The sequence below is a fragment of the Zootoca vivipara genome, chromosome 15 (genome assembly GCF_963506605.1).
Source record: "Zootoca vivipara chromosome 15, rZooViv1.1, whole genome shotgun sequence".
Taxonomy (NCBI): Eukaryota; Metazoa; Chordata; class Lepidosauria; order Squamata; family Lacertidae; genus Zootoca; species Zootoca vivipara.
Window position 1 is genome coordinate 32,584,293 of NC_083290.1, and position 24,338 is coordinate 32,608,630.

Here is a 24,338-nt window from a genome sequence, read left to right on the forward strand (position 1 = left end):
CTTTTGATGCTAGAATAGGAAAAGTGCCCAGGCTTCAAAGTGGGAAAAGAAGTCTAGAGAATGCCCTGCATGGGTGGTGGTTTTCTGGTACTCCCCTTTTTACTCCCCTTTCCAAATAGGATCGTGTGAGTGAATAGAGCTTCTGAAGAAGAAGCACTAAGAAGAACTAGGCAGGATGCTTTTTTGTTTTTTCAAGTTATTGTTTGGAAACAGCAACAAAAGTAAACTTACTGCCTAGCTGAGCAGGGGAGTATACCTTAGGACACCATGGCAAGGTAGGCTGGGAACTGTTTCTAATCTGATTGCCTTCCACCTAATATCTGATGGCACATGGAGAAGGGAAGATGTTAATTTATGGGCAGATTCATGGGCAAAGGCAAGGCAGTATTTCTGATTAATAGGTCCTAAGCTGAAACAACATTGTGCTTATAACAGGATATAACTTGAGGCAAAGAGTAGTTCTAGATTGGACAGGAGGGACTGCCACCTTCCATCTGAAAAAAGGGTTCTTATATCTCTCATGGTCCTCCTTGTCCTTACCTTTCTTTACCTTTTTATTATAGGTAGCCCTGAATTCCTGATAAATCCTGACTTATTGGATGGTAAGAATTGACCCTCATATGCATTGTTCCCTTCTGCTGGCTTTCTTCAGTACGGAATACTACTTCTTAAGGCTTTTCTTCACTGTGTCTGAACTACTTGGTATTTTCCACCAACGTCCAAAGACTCTAGGGCTTATTTCCTCCCAAGATACAAAGGGATCTGGCCATCAGAATGCAGCCTGGAACGTCCATTATTCTCACAGCACAACTGGAAGAGGGCTCCACTTGCAAGCCACATTCTGGTTCATTCGTCTTCTGCACTCAACCACTGGGTTTGTCATCACTCAGAAGAGGCTATCATCGGTTGCACAACTTATGGATTGGGGAAAGACAGGATCATGTCCCAAGAGGACAGTTATCTTCTGCATGTGTCATTCAGTTCTGAACTCAAGGTTCTCACCCAGTTCTTCTCTAAACTACATATTTGTCTCTCACTCCAAGAAGCTTAGGAAACCCCCTCCTTCCTTCCTTCCTTCCTTCCTTCCTTCCTTCCTTCCTTCCTTCCTTCCTTCCTTCCTTCCTTCCTTCCTTCCTTCCTTCCTTCCTTATAGGTTCAAGGGCTTATTCATTGACAGTGGAAGAGTATCTGAAGCAGTGTATGAGTATGCAGACTACCGCCCCTATTGTTATGTCCTTCAACTGATCTCCTTGCCCACCATGCTTCCTCACCTGCCATAGCAAGCAAGGCTCCCCTTACTTATACCATAGAAGGTGGGCATGGAAGGGGAAAGAGGGTCCCTGAAGCAAAGGGGTGGGATGTGAGGAAACACCCCACTCTCCCCACTGCCTCAGAATGTATTAAGGACAGGCAGGAAACCCAAGACTCTCATTTCACATCTTGATCTGTCATTGGTGGCTTTGGTGGCGAGAGCTGGCCTTTCACAGTGGGTTCTATTGACTTTTTGTGCCCCATCCCTGCCCAGTGTGTGTGCAGATGTGTGCGCCCCAGACGCCAGAAAAGAATGTGACACTGTTGCCTGAAGGAAACCGGGTGGGATGTACAGCAGTTTCACACTTACTGGCGGAGGAAGAGGAGTGTGGGAGGAGCGCACTGCCCCTGGCAGTGCGACCCCGGCGTGGCAGGGTGCCATTGCGGCTGCCCCTGCAGGCAGCACTACCCACCCCAGGACGCGCCCCAGCCCCGCACTGCCTGCTCTCCACACCCCCCCCCCCCCCGGTGCCAGAGCATGAAGCTCCGCCATTGTTCACACTACCTCAGAATGTAGCAAGGACAGCCTGGAATTCAATGTTCTCATTTCACACCCTGACTTCTCCCTATAAAGCTACCTGAAACCAGGCTACACCAAATCCTGAAGGCTGTTTGTGATTTTTCCATGGTACCATGCTAAATCTGCCTTATGGAAGTACAGAAATCATAGTCGCACCTAGCTAGTTTCAGCCAGTCTCCTTTGGTATATGATTTTACCCCTCCATCAGTATAACTGCTGGATCTCAAAGCAGAGATGTCATTAATGTCATTGAGATCATCTTAAGAGTGGCGATCGCAAACATCACGCCTTCAGATGTTGTTTTCTTTTGTCGTTCAAACAGTGAGATAATTGGTGTCTTTCTTGTCTCCGTCCTTCTCTTGCTCCTGTAATTCCAGAATTTGGGCTTTCCACATGCCAACAACCACTAAACACAGGATCATGCGAAAAAAGCCTTCTTCACTTTTACTATGATGCCGAAACCAGGGAGTGCAAGCCGTTCAAATATGGTGGCTGCAATGGCAACAAAAATAACTTTCGGACCAAAGGAGAATGCATTGACACATGTGGCCCACGCGCTAGTAAGCCTTAGAAGTATTTAGAACTTCTTGAGAGAGTCCAAAGGACCTGCTTTTTTCCTGTTAACTTTATGTATTGCTATGGTTCTGTTCCTACTGCATTAACTCAATGTCCTTATTTCATAGGAGAGAGAAAACTTTTTCTTCTTGAAATATGGATCAGGATAGAAGAAATTAGAGAAACTGGAGTTCTTGGTGGAACTTGCAATCAAGTAAGCGAAAAAATCCCAAGGATCTAGGCCAATGTGATGATTTATTATATATATTATTTTCAAGTCTTAAGTGAAATATTCCTTATTCCTTATGACATGAAAACTCCAGGACAAGGCCCTGTTTCAATAGCTGAGGAAGAATATCGAAACAGGGCCTTGTCCTGGAGTTTTCATCTCATAAGGAATATTTCACTTAAGACTTGAAAATAATATATATAATAAATTGTCACATTGGCCTGAGTCCGTGGGATTTTTTCGCTTACTTGATTCCTTTAAGAAATGTCAAAGGACAGGTTGCTGGTGGAGGGAGAAGTCGTGAAAGAAAAGTGCAGAGCCCTTAAAAAAAAACACCCACAAAATGCCCCCCAGGAATTGCTGGAGAGGTTGTTTTTTTGTTTTTTTGGCTTGGCTGCAAACTACTTTTTCCCTAGTAGGCTAGATGAACGCCATTCCCCATGGCTTGCTAACCCTGTCCAGAATGATAGCAAAGAATAACTGAAGCAAAGTTTTTGAAAGATTAGTAGAATGACCTGGTGTTGTGCCAAGGAATGCCACGCATTGGTAGTCTACTAAGCCATTGTGCTCCATGGCATGGAGCTGGAAAGAGGTTTTCCTCATATGTTAAAAGTTTCTGTGTCTTTGATTGTTGTTGTTTTTTTTGGCAACTGATGTGTAGGTCTAATCAATACGTGGTTTTGTTTCTTTAGGGTGGAATATACGGCACCCCCTTCTTGACCAATTCTTCTCTCAGAACCATCTCAGCAGATGACCACCCTCTCCTTCTGGGGTAGGAAATGCCACCATTCAGTTCTTCACACTGTCAAGATGTCCTTCCTCTTCTTTCTCCTAAATCTCCCACCATTCAGTCTCATTGGTTTTTTTTTTCTTTCTTTCAAGTTTTGTAAGACAGTAAGAAGTACGGCTCTCTACCCACTTTCCTCACACCATGAATAATTTTAGGCACAGCTGGGCCTGTTATGTTTTCAGCCAGAATTAACATCTCATTGAATCCTATGGAAAAACACACTAGAGGAAACGAGAATGCAATTTTTCTCAACCATTCCTGCATCTAAACATGGATGCCTTTCATCCTGCTGTACCAGTCTTTGCAGAAATCTTTTGCATGCTTGCCAATAAAGCTACCTGTAACTTTGTGGCTCTGTTTCTTCCTTATTATTGCTGCTGGTTTAGCAGTAGTATCCTAGATGTCTTTGTTTTCTAAAGTCCATGCACCCCTCGTGCCAGACAGTGTGTTCAGAGGAATACGTAGACTCATAGAATTGAAAGGACCCCTTGGGGTTATCAAGTCCAACCCTCTGCAAAGTAGGAATTCTGCCCTCAGTCGTTCCTGGCATCATCTTTCTGTCTCCAGAAAGTCCTCTGGAGTCCTCTGGGCCATGAGATCAAAGTCCAGGCCATCGGCTCGGGAATAAGTCCCACTTATCATGATGATCATGACTACACATGCTGTGCAGTCCTGTTTTTTAAATAAATGTTTTCCTTTTCAGATAAATCAGAGCATGGCGAAATCACAATAAATAAAACCTCCCCTTCAGTAGTTTCAAGCACTTCTAAAGGTTCCACATAATATCTGTACTGCATTGTTTACTGTGACAGCTTTGGAACTCCCCGCCTATTGCAACAAAGCACATGCCTTTGCTAGACTCTTTTCAGGCACCTGCTAAAAGCATTCTTCTTTAGGCAAGCATACCTAGATGCTTAGGAAGTTGAAGTAATTTTAATCTTCATATTTTAGATTTTGTATGTTTTAAAGTAGGATTGTTAAATTCTTACTGCTGTGGTGCTTTTTTTGTTTTGGTAAACCACTTTGCAGGGTTTTTAAAATTAATTTTTATTAAATAAATAAACAATAAATATAAATAAAATAACACAAGCCAAAACACAATCCATCCTGTAGATTTAAGTAACTGTCCACAGTCGCCTACTTGTTATCAGAGGCCCAGAATCCACATTCCTGACCTTGTAACTGCTGCTGCGGCTGCTGTTTCATACAAGCCCTGCAAGTCCTGTGCTTCATTTTCAATGCCTCTTCAGTCTTGGGTAGGGATCATGCCCCTCCCTGTATGTCCTATGCCAGGGGTCAGCAAACGTTTTCAGCAGAGGGCCGGTCCACTGTCCCTCAGATCTTGTGGGGGCCGGACTATATCTTGAGAAAAAGAAATGAACAAATTCCTATGCCCCACAAATAACCCAGAGGTGCATTTTAAATAAAAGCACACATTCTACTCGTGTAAAAACACCAGGCAGGCCCCACAAATAACCCAGAGGTGCATTTTAAATAAAAGCACACATCATGTAAAAACACGCTGGTTCCCAGACCGTTGGCGGGCTGGCTTGAGAAGGCAGTTGGGCCAGATCCAGCTCCCGAGCCTTAGTTTGCCTACCCATGTCCTATGCAACACCTGTCACGCTGGTATTGAGTTTTAGCAGTCGTGTTTCTGGGGAAGGTAGAAAATCTAAGGCTGAGAAGCAATGTAGTGAAATTCTCAGTCTCTCTGTGCCTCTGTGTTTGTGAATTGGTCTAGATCAGGGTTCCCTGAACTTGGGTCTCCAACTGGTTTTGGACTACGACTCCCATCATCCCTAGCTAGCAGGACCCAGTGGGCAGCGTTGGGGATTGTAGTCCAAAACCAGCTGGAGACCCAGCTTTAGAAAACCCTGGTGTAGAGGTAATGCCCATTAAAGTGTTAACCTGGTGTAGAGGTAATGCCCATTAAAGTGTTACCTTGATACAGATATTGGGATTCGTCTCATGGGCCAACACAGCCTTTTCTGAACAAGGCTGAAAGTGAAAGCTTCAGTTTGTAGGCTTCTGCAGCAGGTGTGTTTAGGCACCTGGGGTTATCTTCCTGTTCTGGTCCCAGAAATGCCAAACCCGAATTGAGAACACCAGTTTGGGCTCTAGAGTTGAGTCCGCAGTCCAACTTCCCCCGGGGCCCTTCCTCTTAGGCTTGGGTACAAGAAATATGTTCAGAAATATAGTAAAAATGCAGTATCCATGAAAGCGTTTGAGTGATTTTAAAAGGAAACGAGGGGTTGCATCCTAATTGTTACATCCTAATTGTTAGGATGTAAAAGGAAGTAAGAAAGTACTCAGGGCCGTCTTAAGCACCTCCGGCGCCCTCCCGGCCAGTTTCCCAGCGCAACGGGCGGGTCTGAAAAGATTTTTGAACCTGCAAGTTTACAAGAGGTTCAGGAATTGAACCCTAAGCAGGATCAGCCATGGCTAGAAGCCATGAAAGCTGAAATTGACTCCTTAGATAGCAATCAAACCTGAGAGCTAGTTCCAGTAGTCCCAGGAATGAGGCTTGTAGACAGCAAATGGGTCTTTAAGGCCAAGACTGACTAGAATGGAAAGATTGTGAGACACAAAGCAAGGTTGGTCGCCAGAGGATTTTCGAAAGTACTGGGGGAGGAATTCCATGAAGTCTTTGCTCCCACTGTGAAATATGAGACTGTAAGACTTATGCTTAAAATTGCGTCTGAAAGAAAGCTTCAGGTGTCCCATCATGAAATTGATACCACTTTTTTATACGGGATTTTAGAAGAAAATTTGTTTTTACTGCCCCCTGCTGGTGTGGATGTACCAAAGGGAATGGTATGCAACTAAAGAAATCACTGCATGGGCTCAAGCAGAGTGCCAGGTGCTGGAACACCAAACTAACGGAAACATTGCTTTCTTTAGGATTTAAGCAAGGTATCGCTGATCCGTGTGTGTTTGTCAAGCAAGAGGGGGAGCAAAAACTGCATTGCATTTGTTTTGTGGATGATTTGCTGTTCTTCTGAAGGAACAAAGAGTTATACCAGCGTACACTTACTCAGTTGAAGGAACACTTCAACATGAAGGACCTTGGTGAGGTTTCCAATTATCTTTCTCTACAGGTTGAGAGAGACAAATAAGGTACTTTTCTGGTACATCAAACCCAAAAGATTACTGATGTGCTGAATAAACTGAATTTAAATGATGCAAATCCTGTTGACACACCTATGGTACAAGGTTATCGGGTAGATGATGATGCAGAGGCATTTTCTGATACTACACTGTATAGATGTGTTTTAGGTAAGTTAAACTTCATCGCAAGAGTTTCAAGACCTGACATTGCTGTTAGCTGTAATTTGCTGAGCAGACATGCCAACAATCCTACTGTTCAGGATTGGCGTGCTCTGAAACGCATTTGCCGTTATTTAAAAGGCACTATGCACTACAGATTGCGTTTCACAAGTCAAAAGACTGGAGGTCTAGAAATCTTTGCAGATGCAAGTTTTGCTAGCGATGTCACAGATAGTAAAAGCACTTCGGGTATTTGTTACATGTACAACCATTGTCTTTTTGATTGGATGTGCAGGAAACAGACAACAGTTTGTCAGAGTTCCTGTGAAGCGGAGCTCAACGCTCTCTCATTCTCTCTAATGGATTGTGAGTGGTTATTGCAACTGTTTAAGGATATTGGAGTCAATGTGTCTTGTCCTATTCAGGTGTATCAAGACAACCAGTCCTGTTTGGCTTTGCTAGTTTCAGAGAGTTGTAAGCAAAGGACCAAATACTTGCAGATTAAATTACATCGTGCAAGGGAATGCATAAAAAAAGGACTAGTCCAAATATCCTACATGCCAGGTAATGAAATTCCGGCTGATATGTTGTCCAAGGTTGTAAATAAAGAACAATTGCACAGTTATTTGCAAAAGCTACAGTTTGGAACTGCTGGGCTTAAGGTTACACAGAATGGGGGAGTTTTGTTAGGAGATTCAGTTCCACCTTAAGGTTTAGGCATGCTGCTGTATGTCACTTGTCTATGCATTTCCGTTTGTACTTTTCCTGTACTGTACTGTACTGTTTGAACTGATGGAAGAGAGAAAGCATCGTTTCGCTCTCTCTTCAGATACGCTGTAAATAAACTGCTTTAAAATGCCTCTCTGCTGCCTTAACATCTCCGCTGAAACTGCGTGGACATCTCTGCTGATTGCGTGCTCAGGTTACTGAGACCCTGAGTCGTGTTCCATGGGAATCACCGGGACAGAGGAGAAGAGGGGGCTGTCGGCTGGACCTCCCAATGGTGATATCCCAACAATGGTGATTATCCCAAAGTCTTAAATGAGTTTTGGGACACGGGTGGCACTGTGGGTTAAACAATAGAGCCTAGGGCTTGCCTATCAGAAGGTCGCGGTTCGAATCCCTGTGACGGGGTGAGCTCCCCTTGCTCGGTCCCAGCTCCTGTCCACTGTCCACTCCTTGCTCTGTGAAGAAAACAACAGCCAGGCCAAAGTTTTAAGATATGTTAAAAACCTTTTCCCCAAACCAGGGCTTTAGGGGCAGCGGACTCAGCTGGGAAGAGAGAAGAGGAGTGCAGGGATATTAAAAAAATAATAATTTTAGGTTGGGTGTGTGACGAAATTGAAAATGTTCTGTTATATTTTTCTTTTGCAACCGGCCTATCAAGGGTTAACTCAGACTCCAGGTTGAACTGACTGAACATTCCATGAGGCTGAACAGCCGTTTTGTCAGTTGAGAGGGTGCTTGGGAGCGGGAGTGTGAGGGTGGTTGAAAGGAAGGTCTGTGAGAGTAGGTTTAGGTTAGGTTTTTGTGAGGATATCAATTATATGATTAGCAAAGATATTAACACTGAAACTAAGCTTGTTCACAAGAAACCTTGATGCCACCATTACGAACTTAAGCAATTAAATTTCCATCGTTAAAAGTGCCAGTCATAAAGTCGACTGTGTTATTTTCCAGCAAAGGTACATGAAACTCATTTGTGTGGACACTCTTTAAAAAGACAAAACTTCCTTCAATAGTGGCATGGTTAGTTTATGTCTTTGAGGTGCACTAAAGGGGCGAAATAGGCAGACAGACCCAGGGGGTCACAAAGTTACCTCAGGGGAGAGGCAAGCTTTTACAGTAGGGGATTTCTAGTGGTTGAACCCCTTACACTGAGGACACAAGGGATAGTCTCGTTTATAGCCCAGAGTTTAAAAGGGTACCTGGTCACGCTTATGCTGGAAGAGGACTCTTTTATTTTAAAAACCCACGAGTGCTAGAGGGTTTAAAGAAAAGCTAGAGGGATAAGTGGGAGGTTTGATTTACCTCAGAAATACCTGTTAGTTCTTTCCCCAAACCATGTTGAATCCGCCACATTGGAGTCCTCTGCAGCAAGCAATGGTGGTGTTACTTACAGATGGCAACAATCACTGCAAAGGGGAGGAAGCACATCCCGGCAGTTCCTGCGATGACAGGCATCAGGTCCACCGGTGCAGCGCATCCTTGCTCTGTGAAGAAAACAACAGCCCGGCCAAAGTTTTAAGATATGTTAAAAACCTTTTCCCCAAACCAGGGCTTTAGGGGCAGCAGACTCAGCTGAGAAGAGAGAAGAGGAGTGCAGGGATATTAAAAAAATAATAATTTTAGGTTCTGTGTCCTTGCTTCTCCATTTGAGCCTGCCTGCTTTTGTACGTTTCATGGTATTTTGACAAACACACAAGACGTAACCGGTTGTGCTCTTATTCACTATATCATATCAAATAACTTAGAGTTTAAGGGAAATAACTCATAAAGTTCAACGGAGTAAGCAGAAGACCCAGTAACTGTTATATTATATAAATAACTGTTATATTAACCCAGTTATTTGATATGATATAGTGAATAACATATATTATTTATGTAAGAGCACAAGGAACCTCGGATCTGCAAGCCCCTCAGACTACAAGTGCATGGCGGTTTCTAGGAGTGCCTTACCTTTTTTTTCTTTTCATTTTTTATTTACTTTACTAGGTTTGCAAAACAAAAGCATAAGTTCATTCCACAAATCTTTACAATTTGCCCTTTTTTCCCCCCAGACTGCAAGCGCATGGCAGTTTCTAGTAGTGCCTTACCTGCAGATGATGCGTTGCCATTGCTGAGCGAGATGCTTCACCTTCCTGTCCAAGTTGTGCAGATATAAGGTCAGGATCCTGCACGACCTAAGAAAAACTAGAGAAGCAGGGCAACATAAGAACATAATAAGAGTCTGCTGGATCAGGCCAGTGGTCCGTCTAGATGACTCTCAGTGTCTACAATTCTATGACCTTTGGGGAACTGGGACAGATGGTGCTGCCCGTCTGATTTTTCATGGAATCACAGAATTGTAGAGTTGAAAGGGGACCCTCAAAGTAATCTAGTCCAACCCCCTGCACTTCAGGAATCAAGACTCACCTGCATGCTGCTGCATGGTGCTTTTTCTTCTTTTTGAGACGAAGAAGAACCTGTTGCAGAACAGCAACGCAAAAAGAACAGAGCTGAAGGCAACAGAGCGACAGCAACAGAGGCAGGGGGGGCAGGGAGGTGAACGGGTCTGAATCCTTTTCATAGTCTGCAGGGCCTGTTCAAGGCTTTCTGCCACCTGAAGCAAAGGGCAAGGAATTTCCTCCTCCCAGGCAGATGGCTGAATCCTATTTCGACATCCTCCCTTACACTCCCTTACACCATCCTCCCTTACAGCTACCGGCAGTAATCACAAGTGAGTAGAGGGCTAAAGATAAATGGTCCCCTGACCATTAGGTCCAGTCGTGACCCACTTTGGGGTTGCGGAGCTCATCTCGCGTTCTTGGCCGAGGGAGCCAGCATACAGCTTCCAGGTCATGTGGCCAGCAGGACTAAGCCACTTCTGGCGAACCAGAGGAGCACAGGGAAACGTCGTTTACCTTCCCGCTTGGAGCGGTACCTATTTATCTGCTTGCACTTTGACGTGCTTTTGAACTGCTAGGTTGGCAGGAGCAGGGACCGAACAACAGGAGCTCACCCCGTCGTGGGAATTCGAACCGCCCGACCTTCTGATCAGCAAGCCCTAGGCTCTGGATTCTAGAGTTAGAAGGGACACCCAAGGGTCATCTAGTCCAACCCCCTGTGAGGCAGGAATCTCAACTAAAAGCATCCATGACACATGGCTGTTCAAGCTCTGCTTAAAAACTGCGCTGTGGCTTACTTACCCACAGGCAGGAAAGAAGCAGAAGAAGAAGCAATGACAACCTACGGTCAATGTCCTCCATCATGTTTGCCAGTTGGGGCAACTGCTCTGCTGCTCTGACCGGACTTCAGGAAGGGAGTTCTGTTGTCTCCCGTGGTAACGCCTGCATCACAAATGTCTTCTGTGACATTCTGTGATGCTCAGGGCCTCTCTGTGATCAGTCAGCCAGCAGCAGAATGGGTGGCATTCATCCAGCCCTCTGAGCTGGGCTGGGCTGAGAGGCAACTGCCCCCTAACCCTGAGAATGAGGTTACGATTCTGAAATGAGAGGACCTGAAGCTCAAGCCGAAACAAAATAATAATAAAAATTCCTTCCAGTAGCACCTTTGTTGTTGTTTAGTCATTTAGTCGTGTCCAACTCTTCGTGACCCCATGGACCAGAGCACGCCAGGCCCTCCTGTCTTCCACTGTCTCCCGCAGTTTGGACAGACTCATGTTGGTGGCTTAGAGAACACTGTCCAACCATCTCGTCCTCTGTCATCCCCTTCTCCTTGTGCCCTCCATCTTTCCCAACATCAGGGTCTTTTCCAGGGAGTCTTCTCTTCTCATGAGGGGGCCAAAGTTATGGAGCCTCAGCTTCAGGATCTGTCCTTCCAGTGAGCACTCAGGGCTGATTTCCTTCAGAATGGAGAGGTTTGATCTTCTTGCAGTCCATGGGACTCTCAAGAGTCTCCTGCAGCACCATAACCTACTACTCAGCCTAGTCTAATTTTATTCACATAGGCTGACTTTCTGGGCTGCTGGGGAAGCCTGCCTAGGCTGCTGCCTGTCCTTTGGGCCCCAATCCCCCTCCAGAAAGCCTCTTCTGCCCCCGAAAGTGGAGTGTGCGGGACAATGCCAGCGCTGCCGCCCCATTTTGCTCGTGTGTGGCGCCGGGAGGAGCAGCTCAGCGCCGCCCTGAACACTCGGCAGGCATGCCTCCCCTTTGCCCCCTGCCTCCCCTGCATGAAGCTAGGACCCCCCCCCCAAAAAAACCAGTTGTGTAATTAAAAGAAGATGAGAAAAAAAATCAGCAAAGCAACTCTGTGGCAAATTCACCAATTCCTTTAAATATGGACTATTAATGAAGTTCTCACTTTTGACAACCAGTCTGATGCTTTTGGATCAAAATATTCCTAGACACAAGACTTTTATTTTTTATTTTTTAAGCCCTTTCAGTCTCCCATCTCGAGGCTAAATACAGCAAACTGTACATTCCCACCCCTCTCCCCAAGGCTGGATTATCTACTTCTGTATGCTTGTGTATCTGTGTCTCCCTTGTATCTATTAGGGACTATTCTCTCGCCTTTCCTTTGATATCTTTGCTACTGATTACTTCTGCTGTTTTAATTTTAGAGAAAGTGCTTAATTTAAAAAGGATCTATACTGTAGAAAACAGTGGTAACAATAAATTGAAGACAAGTAAATAATTTGGGGAGGGTGGTCCCAGAGCCCTAGAGCCACCATCCCAAAGAGGATAAAATGGGCAGACTTTGGTATTGTTTTATCCTCCCCTCCCCCAATGTCTTTCTCTCTATCTGAGCTGGCTCCCTGCCTGTTATGTTGCATGCGGGAAAACCCGTGTGGGGTTCCTCTCTGTGTAAAGTCTTCAAGCTGTTCCTTTGCGTGCCTGACAAATCTGCCCCAATGTCAAAATTTATCTTTCCCCCCCACCTCCAATCTCAGTTGTTGTGTGTCCTGGCTGAGGGGAAAAACAGAAGACGGATGGCCATCGGTCAGGGATGGTCTAGTTGAGATTCCTGCATTGCCCCGGGGGGGTTTGGCTTGTGCAGAGTTTTAGGTACAAGTTGGATGCAAGGGGTGCATAGGAATGCAGCCCATCTTATGTAACGTTGGCTCCCAGTGATCATGATGAGACTAGATTGCTGCTATGCAGTCCTGTTTTTTAAATAAATGTTTTCCTTTTCAGATAATACAGAGCATGGCGAAATCACAATAAATAAAACCTCCCCTTCAGTAGTTTCAAGCACTTCTAAAGGTTCCACATAATATCTGTACTGCATTGTTTACTGTGACAGCACCTGCACTTTGGAACTCCCCGCCTATTGCAACAAAGCACGTGCCTTTGCTAGACTCTTTTCAGGCACCTGCTAAAAGCATTCTTCTTTAGGCAAGCATACCTAGATGCTTAGGAAGTTGAAGTAATTTTAATCTTCATATTTTAGATTTTGTATGTTTTAAAGTAGGATTGTTAATTTCTTACTGCTGTGGTGCTTTTTTTTGTTTTGGTAAACCACTTTGCAGGGTTTTTTAAATCGAATTTTATTAAATAAATAAACAATAAATATAAATAAAATAACACAAGCCAAAACACAATCCATCTTGTAGATTTAAGTATCTGTCCACAGTCGCCTACTTGTTATCAGAGGCCCAGAATTCACATTCCTTTGTAAGAAAATATGAAATAACGTAAAACCATTTTTGCAGGCAAAATAAAAATAAAAAATCAATGTGTGTGTGTGGGGGGGTGACAAGAAATTTTCCGCACCAGGTACCACCTGACCTTCCTACGCCTCTGGCTGAAGAACTTGATGTCCCGAGTTTGGAACAGTCCTCATTCAAGAACAGAAGGTTATCTTGCTCTAAGCAGAGGTGCTTCAGAGTGTTCCTGCCTATTAACTTGTGCTTGGTGTCCGGATGACTATCTTGCTCTACATCACTGTATAAAGTTCTTCCTCTCAGCACCGAGCATTCGCATCAAGCAGCCACCATGCAGTGCAATATCATTGTATTCCTGGTCTTCATCATGGGATTATTGGCACCTTGGTCTAAGGGGCACAGTTTCCACGCCTCTATGGATGGTAAGACTTCCATTGTTCTGGCCCTCATATGCCTCAGGTCTGCCAGGGCTCTCTGCAAGTTAGGCATCCAACACAGAATGGAATGGGATTTGGAGGCACAGGCTTTGCGCTAATATCATGAGAACAGTTCTGTGGCGTGCGCCACTCACCTCCAACACTGGGCGACAAATGCTCTGCCTTTTCGCATTCTGTTCACCCTGCCTGTATACTTGCCTCTCAGCTTGGGACTTTCGTCCTAATGGATACATTAGGTATAGTCCCATCTGCACTATACCTTTAACTGAGTGTTATACCACTTTAAACAGCCATAGCCGTTTAACAGTGAATCCCTCCAACATTTCTCTGATGAAGTGCTATTTTTCTAGAAAAAGAGGTGCCACAACTCACCATGAATGCCTCCCTCGTTCTCTTAGAATGGCAATGGTGCCCACCTGAGAGGTGCCGGAACTGTGTTTCAGTATGTTCCAGCTGAAAAAAAGCCACGGGAATGTCCTATTCTGTATGTTCCAAGAGTGCCAGCTTGGCATCATGACCGTGGGTGCCCAGGTCCGTGGTGCCATGTAGTGTGCATGGTCCTGGCATCGAAATTTGTGGGTGCTCTGGCGCCCTGGGCCCCAGGGAGTTGGCACCTATAATACCCTCCAAAATTTGTCTGATGAAAATAGGGGCATCCTAAGGAAAAGCAGGACATTCCAGGATCAAATCAGAAACCAGGACGACTTCTGTAAATTCAGAACAGTCCCTGGAAAATAGGGACACTTGGAGGGTCTGGGCTCTGGGGGCGGGGAAAATAGAGGCTTCCTAAAAATGGACATTGCAGAATGTGTGTATATATATATATTCCCTACATTCCCTACAAAAGAGACAGAAAACGTTTGATTCCTGAGTATGCTGAACTATCTGCATTGGGGAAGGTGCATTTTATCACATGTTTCTAAGCACCTTTAAAATAATTTTGAAAAAAAGCTTCAGCTTTTAAAATAGTTTTGGAGAAGCCACAGCAGTTTAAAGTGGTATAATATTGCTTTCAGAGTTTAGTGTGGATGTTTCCGTACAGGGTTCAGTCCTTCCACCCAGTAACTAGTGCATAGCTGCCAAGTTATCCCTTATTTTAAGGGATTTTCCCTTATGCTGAATAGGCTTCCTCGTGAGAAAAGGGTAAACTTGGCAGCTATGAACTAGTGACTGGCAGCCCAACCCTATCAAAATTCACAATCTGTCTTCTGAGTTCTCCCTTTTTAAAATATAAATTCATGCTTTGAAGTATTTTGATATTTACATTCACAGTTTTATAAGGTGTTCAGAGGGATTTTAAACCATGTTCTTCATTCTCTTTAACTTTCTAAAAAAAGGCAACATCTTGAAGAGGCTAGGAAGTGCAATATATTTAGTGCATTTTCAAAACAGAACCAAAATGATCTCTTGAAAGAGGGCTTTGTGACCACATGAAGTTATTTCCAGGGAAAACATGCAATTTTTTTTTAAAAAAAGAATGTTCCCTCAGATCACAACACAGGAGCTCCCATACTTTCCCCCATTCATTCCTTGGAAACAATTGCTTACCCCACACCAGATGTTTTAACGCACAATGCTTCCCCCCCCCCAAAGAATCCTGATAACTGCACTGTAGGTCACAGAGCTACAGCACCCAGAAGCTTTAACAAAGTACAGTTCCCAGGAATCTTTGTGGGAAGTCGTGATCTTTAAATGTGTGGTGGGTATCAGACCTTCCCATTGTCCCTGTTTTCCAGGGAGTGTCCCAGTTTCTGATTTGGCCTTGAAATGTCCCTCTTAGGAGTTCGAGTTATGCAAATCCTGAGCAAAGAGATACAACCTTTAGAAGACACCTGGAAGCAGTACTGTAAAGAGAAGCTTTAAAAAAAAAACATATTTAATAGTTAATTAATATTATTTTACATGTTGGAAGCCGCCCAGAGTGGCTGAGGCAACCCAGTCAGAAGGGTGGGCTATTATTATTATTAGGCTATCATCATCATCATCATCATCTGTATTTTCATTGGATAAATGTTGGCAGGTATGGTGTATGCAGTCGAAATTAATGTGATCTCATATTGCCCCTTTCGGGGATATTTCAAGTGACCTTTTTTTGAGTATGCAGCAAGAGTCACACTTACTAGCCTCTAGGAGAGATGTTTATCTTTAAGAATGTTAAAGAAAATAAAAGCCCTTGGACTCTCCACCCCACCGGGTGGAAAATGTATATTATTTCACACACTCCGTTTGGATGACAGCAGCAAACTTCACGAGATCAAAGTCCAGGCAAGTTGTACATACATTTGATTTGCAGATTAGGGACATACTATATTCAACAGCGTATAACACATTCCAAGTCAGGGTCTGCTGCCTCGTTCCTCCATTCATGCCTTTGCTCACCTTCTAGCTCTCCTGATGGTATAGCATGTGGGATGGTTTTCTTAAACTACATAGCTGCCAAGTTATCCCTTTTTTACAGGGATTTTCCCTTAAGCTGAATAGGCTTCCTCGCGAGAAAAGTGAAAACTTGGCAGCTATGAAACTAGAGCATGTGGGAAAGAAATAGCTATGAAGGGACCAGTGGAGGGAGAGGGAAGGAGGTGCAGCAGCCTCATTGTCAGGGTGAGTCCTCTCTTTATTATGGTTGTGTGCTATAGTCTTTTTCAGGGCTGTTTGGAGAAACCACAACTGGACTCTTTGCAACAAGGCTCCCAGTTGGGTTCTTTGTTCTAGGTGACTCTTGGATCCCATTTGGGAAGGTCCATCTTTGGCTACTCGGCAGAGATGACATCAGGTGTTGGATTCACAAATGTCACATCTTCAAATGGCATCTTCTTTTGAGTTTCAAAAGATGAGATGGCATATAAGGAACTTGTCATTGCTTTTCTTCTCACCTTTCCTCAAGCGGAGCTGCCTGCCAAATGCAGATTACGTCCAAGATATGGAAGGTGCCATTCAATTTACCGAAATTTTTACTACGATACTGTGAGTGGCAGGTGCAGGACCTTCAGTTACAGTGGCTGTGGAGGCAATCGAAACAACTTTCTACATCTCATTGACTGTGAAGCCACGTGTGTATGGTTTGGTAAGGACAATTCTTTTTTTCTTTCTCTTCCTGATCCTTAAAAATTGACAAGTGAAAACCTGTTCAGAATTTCTCTTTTTGCTACTAGTGAGTCATTCTCTTGCTGGTTTGATTCCCTGCTGCTGGAGGTTTCATGCTGTAAGGTTCTTTTAAAAACTGTTAATGGGAATCATAGTCCAGCAATATCTGGAGGGTCACAGGTTCCCCACCGCTGCCCCACAGCTCCCCATGCCCCATTGAAGGTACTTTGGAGGGGCCTCAAATCTACTGAAGCAGATGTGGGGAGGTCCTGAGGTGAGGGGGAATCTGTTCTGCCAATAGTGTCTGTACTGTTGGATTTCACGCTGTTATTTTTTTAAAAAAAATAAAATAAAATTTAAATTGATTTGGGAGAGTAGGGAACACTGAAAGGGAGGTTAACAAACAAACAAACAAACAAACAAACAAACAAACAAACAAACAAAGTTGACTGAGCTGAGTTCATGTTCAGGCTCAAAACAGGGCATACTGCATGGGTTTGAGGTCAGTGAAGACATCCTACTTTTGCTGCCTCCATTACCGGTATATCCTGAGACCCTCCAAGTGTCCCTATTTTCCAGGGTCAGTCCTAGGATTTACAGAAGCTGTCCCAGTTTCTGATTTAATCCTGGAATGTCCCACTTTTCCTTAGGACATCCCTATTTCTATCGGAGAAATTTTGGAGGGTATGCTTCCTTGAGGAGCCAACCAGCAGAGGTAGGGCTTATCCTTTTGTCCAGCTCCTCTCCCCTGGAGAAAACCGCTCTTTAGTGCTCAGTTGGAGCAAATGCCAGTTCCAGTTTTACCTGGATTGCCATTTCTTCCGATCTACTGCTAAAGAGTTGGTGTTTCCTTGGAAAGGAGTGGGGGCAAAGGGGAAACCACCTGGACCAGTGTTTTCTAGGCACAGGACAAGTGAAAGTGGGGATGAGCCCGTATTCTGGAGGTTTGTTATTCCTGACCAGGGGGGTGGACCTCTGGAGCACATGGTGCCCAGCTGGTTGCCCAAGGGGCCTGGTAGGAATTTTTATCCATTTGGCAAATTGGCTCCAGCCTCTTGGTTTTTTGCCTGCCTCGTAGAAAATCGTCACAACTTTTTGGTATTGGCAGTAAGGCATTGGAATATGTGTGGCGTATTGGAGGGCAGGTTCGGCCCATCGCCTACCCCTCCACTTATTGGGTATTCTGTTAAAGGAATCCGGCGGTCGTGGATCCTGTCGGACGCCCTGCTGGTGGCTAGGGCCATGGCACGACCCCCGGTGACATCAGGGGGAGCTTCCATTCGTATTTGCATCAACAAGCTCCACCTTCTGGTTGTTAACCCTTGAATAGCTCCCCGCTGTGCAGGGTGGAGTCATGAATACAGTAGTTTGATCCAATGCCTAAGCCAATGCAACACATGCTGTAACCACTAAAAGTTGTGGCCTTTTTCGCCCATTAACCTTAATACATTGTGTCCTCGTGTCTTTCTTTCCTCAAGCGGGTGGCGGGTCCTCGACTCACAATAGTCATTAGGAGATTTGGAGCACCAGTATCCTGATGACACACAGCTGCATTCCTCCATAACACCTTTTTAAAGACCGCTGAAAACTTTTATTATGCAGGCAATTAAGAATATATATTTCCACAAAGTTCATCTACTTTCTGATTCATATAGCTTTTATTGGCTGGTTTGATGTATAGCTGTTGTGAACTACTTTGATTTAAAAAGAAAGAAAGAAATGAATTAGTGGTATATCAATATTTTAATTAATAACAGAATGGTAACTTGGGATAAGAGCAATTCCTGAGTGAGGGTCTAGCTAATTGTTTCAGCTACCTGTTTTATCTTCCTTTAAAACCCTGTATTAAAGTGGTTTAACTCAGCACCCACATCAACCATGTCATGCCATAACATAGTTATCGTTTTACTTTTCATAGGCAAGTCGGACAATTGGTTAAATCCCATAACCCATAAGAAAGGTGAGATGTCCTGTTCTTTTCTGCATTGCATATCTCAGTGGGATTCACGATTAGTGCAGTGAGAATGCCTACATACATGGGAGGTAAGCCAGCTACAACGGGCAGGTGTGTGCTGAGCGCTTAAGCACCAAAATGTTGAGCAGGGACCCCTTCAGTTTGCCACTCAGTTCTTTGGGACTTGTGGGCAAGGAAGCGAAGCCTGTTGGGGTCTTTCATGGTTCACACATCCAGAATTTTGGGGTTCAAGGGGTTGTGAGCTGCAAGTTGGGCTCCTTCAACAGTTAAAGTTGTGTGGCTCAATAGAATGGAACCAGGCAGTATACTGTTTCCAATTTATGGTCAAGTCAGCTCCTCAACCACTTCAGTAGGGAGGTCACATGGTGGCTCCCACTTTATAAAGTGCCCCAAACCACTCAAATAATACTTGTAGATTCTCTAGTTTCTATTGAGTTTAATAAAGTCGTGGACATAGATAAGCCAATCATGAGCATCTCGCTTATTTACTCACCTTCTCATTTACTTGTTTCTCAGCTTAGTGCTTTGCCCATACCTCACTGAGAGGCATTAGTTTAGTTTTACATGACAGAAGGCGAGAAAGGAAGGTGGCTGACAGAACACGTAGAATGGGGTGGATGAGCTGTGGCTCTCCAGATATTGCTGGACTACAATTCCCATCATCCCTGACCATTGGCCATGGTGGTGGTGGCTGATGGGAGCTGTAATCCATCTTCTCCAGGAGGGCCACAGTCTAGCCACCACTGATGTAGACAAATGAGGCAGAAGTTGCAGCAGCTTCCTACTCTCTGGCTGCCACAGAAAATTTCAAAGGCCAAGCACAGCTTCAGGGCTATTATCTCATGATTCTACACTGCTCCATGTACCTCATTATGCCTAGTGAGCTCTGCTCCATGAAGCTCTAACAGGTGTTCATGAAAGTTGCTGTGGTGATGTGCTAGATTTTTCTAAATGGCAATAGCAGCCTCGTCCCTCCTGGACTCGTCTGTTCTGTGATTTGGTAACTGGATACAACTCTAGAGTTTCTCTGCCCCCTTGCCTACTTCTTGCTTCCTACTTCTTGCTGCCACATAATATTTCAAGGGGCAACCACAATTTCAAGGTTGTTGTTATCTCATGACCCCACATTTCCCCATAAATCTCGTTATCGTCAGTCAGCCCTGGTCAGTCATTGCTGTTGTGGTGAAATGGGAACTGCTATGAACTGCAGTGGCAGTTTATTTTTATTTTTTAATAATGATTTTTATTAGTTTTTAATTACAGTCCAATAATAGTCTCATTATAACAATACCAATTTATAATACAACGATTAATACCAATCGTTCAAATACCAAATTATATGATTTAGATAAAGTGGCCCCCTGCGTGCTGGATTTGATGATTTTCTTTATTTCTGCATTCCAAAATCTTATTAATTTCCCTTACATTCCAGTCATAATAATAATCCCTTATACAACAACTGCAATATTAATAACTTCTATTTGTGTTGACACATTAAATCTATATATATATAAAATGTAAAAAATGTGAAAGTGCGGGATTCACTTTTCTCCGTAACCGCTTGACCGATCGTCCTGAAATTTTGACACAACGATCCAGGCCACTCCCCGAGCATTGTTAGAAGAAAAAAAATCCCTCAAATCTCACACCTCCGCAGGGACAAACCTTTTTTTCAACAAAGTAAAACAGCGCCCTCAAGTGGATTTCCTTCCACACTACACCCCCTCCCTTCCTTGAAATCTACACCACCCCGCCTCCACCATGAGATCCACCACTCACATCCATCCATCCGGCAGAGGTGTTGAAGACCAAACCCACTGAAAACAGGCCTTTTCCAGCAACAAGGCCCAACATTGCCAAGTGGAGTTAGGGGCCTGCCTGGGGGTGGGGTGGGGGGCCAAATAGAGGGCAGGGATACGTAATGGGTCAGAACAGGGTGAGGGGAGACACAGGGATGAAACCTCCCCTCTCCACAGTATCTCGCCTCGACTCAGGGGGACTCTGAGGCTCAGGGAGATCTGAAGGGGGGCTATTACTCTCCATTTCACAGACTAATGCACAGCAACGCGTGCAGGGCCAGCTAGTGATTTATAAAACTACAAGTGAGGAACTCAAACTAGATCCTTGTTCTTCCTGTGTGTGGCAATTACTCTGTCCATGGTTTTTCTTCCTGTCCTTGTAAGATGTTATGTCCCCCCCCCCCTCCGGCCTTGTTGCTGTATCCATCATGCCTTGGGCGGAGCTGATATCCCATTGTGGTTCCACAAATTTCTCCTGCAGTAGCAGTTTAACCTCAGCTGGACTCTCTGTTTCATGATTTTAACCTCCTGACTACTGCAGAGCTCCTGTCACAGCCCACTTGGAAGAGATAAATCTCAGCAGTTTGAATAATAGATACAGGACTTTGAAATAGGATTTACATTAGCTGTGGAAATGTGTGTGTGTGTGTGTGTGTGCAAGACTTCTATGCACCCCTTTCTCCTCCAGACATACCTGTGAAATGCGAACAGCCGAAACGAACAGGACCATGCAGAGCTGTAATGCCACGATATTATTATGATATTTGGGACAAGAAATGTACGAACTTCATATATGGTGGCTGTGGTGGCAACGAGAACAATTTCAAATTATACCTGGAATGTTATTTGGTGTGTGAAAACCCTGGTAAGAATGAGCCACTTTTAATGGTTTTAATAGACAACAAAAAGAACCTGCAGTTTTTGCTACCATTACTCATGCATTTTAGCTCCAAAACTGAACAATCTTAACTTTAATCAAGGGAGTGGTGGGACTGGAGCTGTCAGCATCCTGAGGAATGGGTCCTCCCATTCTTGCTTTCTAAAATGTCAGAAGCCATCCAGCTTTTGATGCTAGAATAGGGAAAGTGCATAGTTTTCAAAGGGGGGTGGGTGGGGGTGGAGTCCAGAAAATGTTCAGCATTGGTGGTAGTTTTCTAGTGTTTACCACTCTCTCCCAGTAAGATTACACCAGGATTGCTGCCAATGGCTAGTACAAGCAAGGTAAAGCAGCCTATGATAAAGTAACCCTACTCATACAGACATGTTCTTCTGCAAAGGATCCTGGGAACTGCAGTTTGCTAAGGGTGGTGGGGATTATAGGTCTGCAAGGGGTAAACTACAGCTCCTAGGGCACTCGGGGCAAATGGATGTGTTTTAAGTATTGTAAATGTACAGTGTATATACAGTGTAAGGAAATGTACAGTGTATATGCAGTATAAGTTACAATTTGAAAACAGAAGCAAAAAATCAAGTGGATGCCTGTGTGAATAATGTATCAGACAGATGGCACATGGAAAAGGGAAGGTGTTCATGTCTAGGTAGAATCATGGGAAAGGCAAAGCAGCACTTTTTACTGGGGAGCTTTATGTTGAGCTCCAATAAGCCCTTAGCTGAAATATATACCCTTCAACATTTCTCTGATGAAAATAGGGGTGTCCTATTCTGTTGTTGTTGTTGTTGTTGTTGTTGTTGTTGTTGTTGCTGTTGCTGTTGCTGTTGCTGTTGCTGTTGCTGTTGTTGCCCCACCCATCTGGCTCCCCCAGCCATTCTGGGTGGCTTCCAACTGGGTGGCTTTCCCATTCTGGGTGGTTTCCAACATATGTAAACATATTATAAAAGGTTTAAATTTAAACACTTCCCTATACTCGGCTGCCTTCAGATATTTTCTAAAGGTTGTATCATTACTTATCTCCTTGGCTTGGGGCTCGCATAAGTCCATACCCTCTAACATTTCTCTAATGAAAAGAGGGACATCTTACCATAGCCTCCAACATTTCTCTGAAAATAGAGATGTAGTAAGGAAAAGAGGGACATTCCGGGATCAAATCAGAAACCGTGACGGCTTCTGTAAATCTGGGACTGTCCTTGAAAAATAGAGACACTTGGAGGGTCTGGAAATGGCATAATGCTTATTAAAAAAGGGATAGTAACTTGGGGTTAAGAGTAGCACTGAAGCATCTGGAAAATGGTTTTGGCTGCTGAAATTCCCACCAGCACTAGCATCTCTCACTTTTGCTTCCAGCCATGCTCACTCCCACTAATGATGTCACCTTAAAATTGGAAGCTTCAGGCAGAAAAGGTCCCTCACACCTGCAATACAGTAACATTGTTCTCCTTATCCATTTAATAGGACACAAGTTTAATCCTACGGAGACTGAAGGTAAGAAGAACTGAGCAAAGGTAACAGCTCCGTGGCATTTCCCTTCTGACCCTCATATGCCTTCTGCCTTCCACTCCTGCTGGCTTTCTTCAGTTTAGCAGCTCACTTCTTAAGGTCTTTCCCCACTCTATCTGTACTACTTTGTCATTTCCACCTGGGTCCCAGGGCTTGTTTCCTCCCAAGACACAGTGGGATCTGGTCATAAACACACAGCCTAGCCCCCATCCCCTGGACTGAGCTACACTGAGCAGGGACTACAGCAGAGATCTAGCTGAGATCGTGAAGCTTCATGGAGTTCCAGTGATGCTCAGGTGGATGAGTGAGGGAGATGGTGGTGTTTCAGACGACGCTGTGCTCCTCTCTACTCAGCCATCCAGCCATCCCAACTGACTTGGAGCCCTGGAGCAGAGCTCTCCCTGGAAGTCACATTCTGGTTAATTGGTCTTCTGTACTCAACCACTGGCCATTCACAAGAGTCTACTGTCATCAGTATTTATGGAGTGGATCATGCCCCAAGAGGACAGCCATCCTCTGCATGGGTCATTCAATTCTGAACCCAAAACCCTCAGCCACGTTCTTCCCTACTTATGTTTTTCTCCCACATCCTGCATATTGGCCTCTCTGTCCACGAATCTCGGAACACTTCCCCTACTTCCTTCCTTTCTCTTGGGTTCAAGGGCCTCCCTACTGAAACATTCTGAAAGAGCGGAAGCATATGCACCTATGGCCATGTTCTTCTGCTGATCTCCATGCCCACCATCCTTCCTCATCTGCCGTAGCAAGCAGGACTCCCCTTTTGACACCATAGAAGATGGGCATGGGAGGAGAAAGGAGGAGCCTGGAGGAAGCAGGTGGCATGTGATGCAGCTCCCCACTATCCCAGAATGCATCAAGGACAGGCAGGAATTCAAGGTTCTCATTTCACACCCTTTCTCTATGAAGGCCTCCCAAACCAGGCTGCACCAAATCTTAAGAGTTGTTGGTGAATTTTCTTCTGCAGTATACTAAATCTGCATTAAGGAGTGACAGAAATTATTGTCTTGCCTTACCTAACTTCTTCTGGTCTCTTTTTCCTGTGATTTTACCACTTTGCCAATATGACTACTGCACCCCAGGGCAGAGTTATCATAATGTTCCTTGAGATAATCTCGTTGCAGTCACGAGCACAACACCTTCAAATTTTGTCTTCTTCCTCTCCCAAATAATAATATAATATAATATAATATAATATAATATAATATAATATAATATAATATAATATATGTGTGTGAGAGAGAGAGTGTATTAGGGTTGCAATACATCTGTATTTTGCCAGACACATCCTCTTTTCCATGTTTTAAGTTTATGTCCAGGCGGAATTCTAAAATGTTGCAAAATGTCTGGGGTTTTTCGTTTGTCCTCAGCAGAAAAGGGCCCTTGGCACAGGAGGACTTGCCTGCCCGTCCCATCCCCAGGAGTGCCAGCCTGTGTGTTTGTGTGAGTGTGCAAACGTGTGAGAGAGGAAGGGGGAAAGATCAGGAGGGAGGGAGACAGAGGAACAGGCAGCCACCACACTGTGGCATCACTTCCTGATCAAAGCCCCCCCCCAATCGGTTGCAGCCTCTCTCTCCCCCCCCTCCCCTGGTGGGCCTCCTCCATATCCCCCCTCTCCCACTCCCTTTTCCCA

General features: G+C 44.5%; 2 protein-coding genes across 2 annotated transcripts in view; both read left to right on the top strand.

The window, feature by feature from the left end:
- Positions 1 to 16,769, top strand: part of LOC132591209 (actinia tenebrosa protease inhibitors-like) — a 40,825-nt gene extending 24,056 nt beyond the window's left edge. Inside the window, exons 5-7 of the mRNA XM_060268594.1 lie at positions 13,301 to 13,419; positions 16,319 to 16,498; positions 16,741 to 16,769. Of these exons, the coding sequence (XP_060124577.1) occupies positions 13,301 to 13,419; positions 16,319 to 16,498; positions 16,741 to 16,769 (328 nt within the window). The remainder of the gene's footprint in view (positions 1 to 13,300; positions 13,420 to 16,318; positions 16,499 to 16,740) is intronic.
- The window catches only part of LOC118097204 (carboxypeptidase inhibitor SmCI-like), a 138,292-nt gene that overhangs the window by 83,497 nt on the left and 30,457 nt on the right, over positions 1 to 24,338 (top strand). The gene's annotated exons all lie outside the window — the stretch shown is intronic.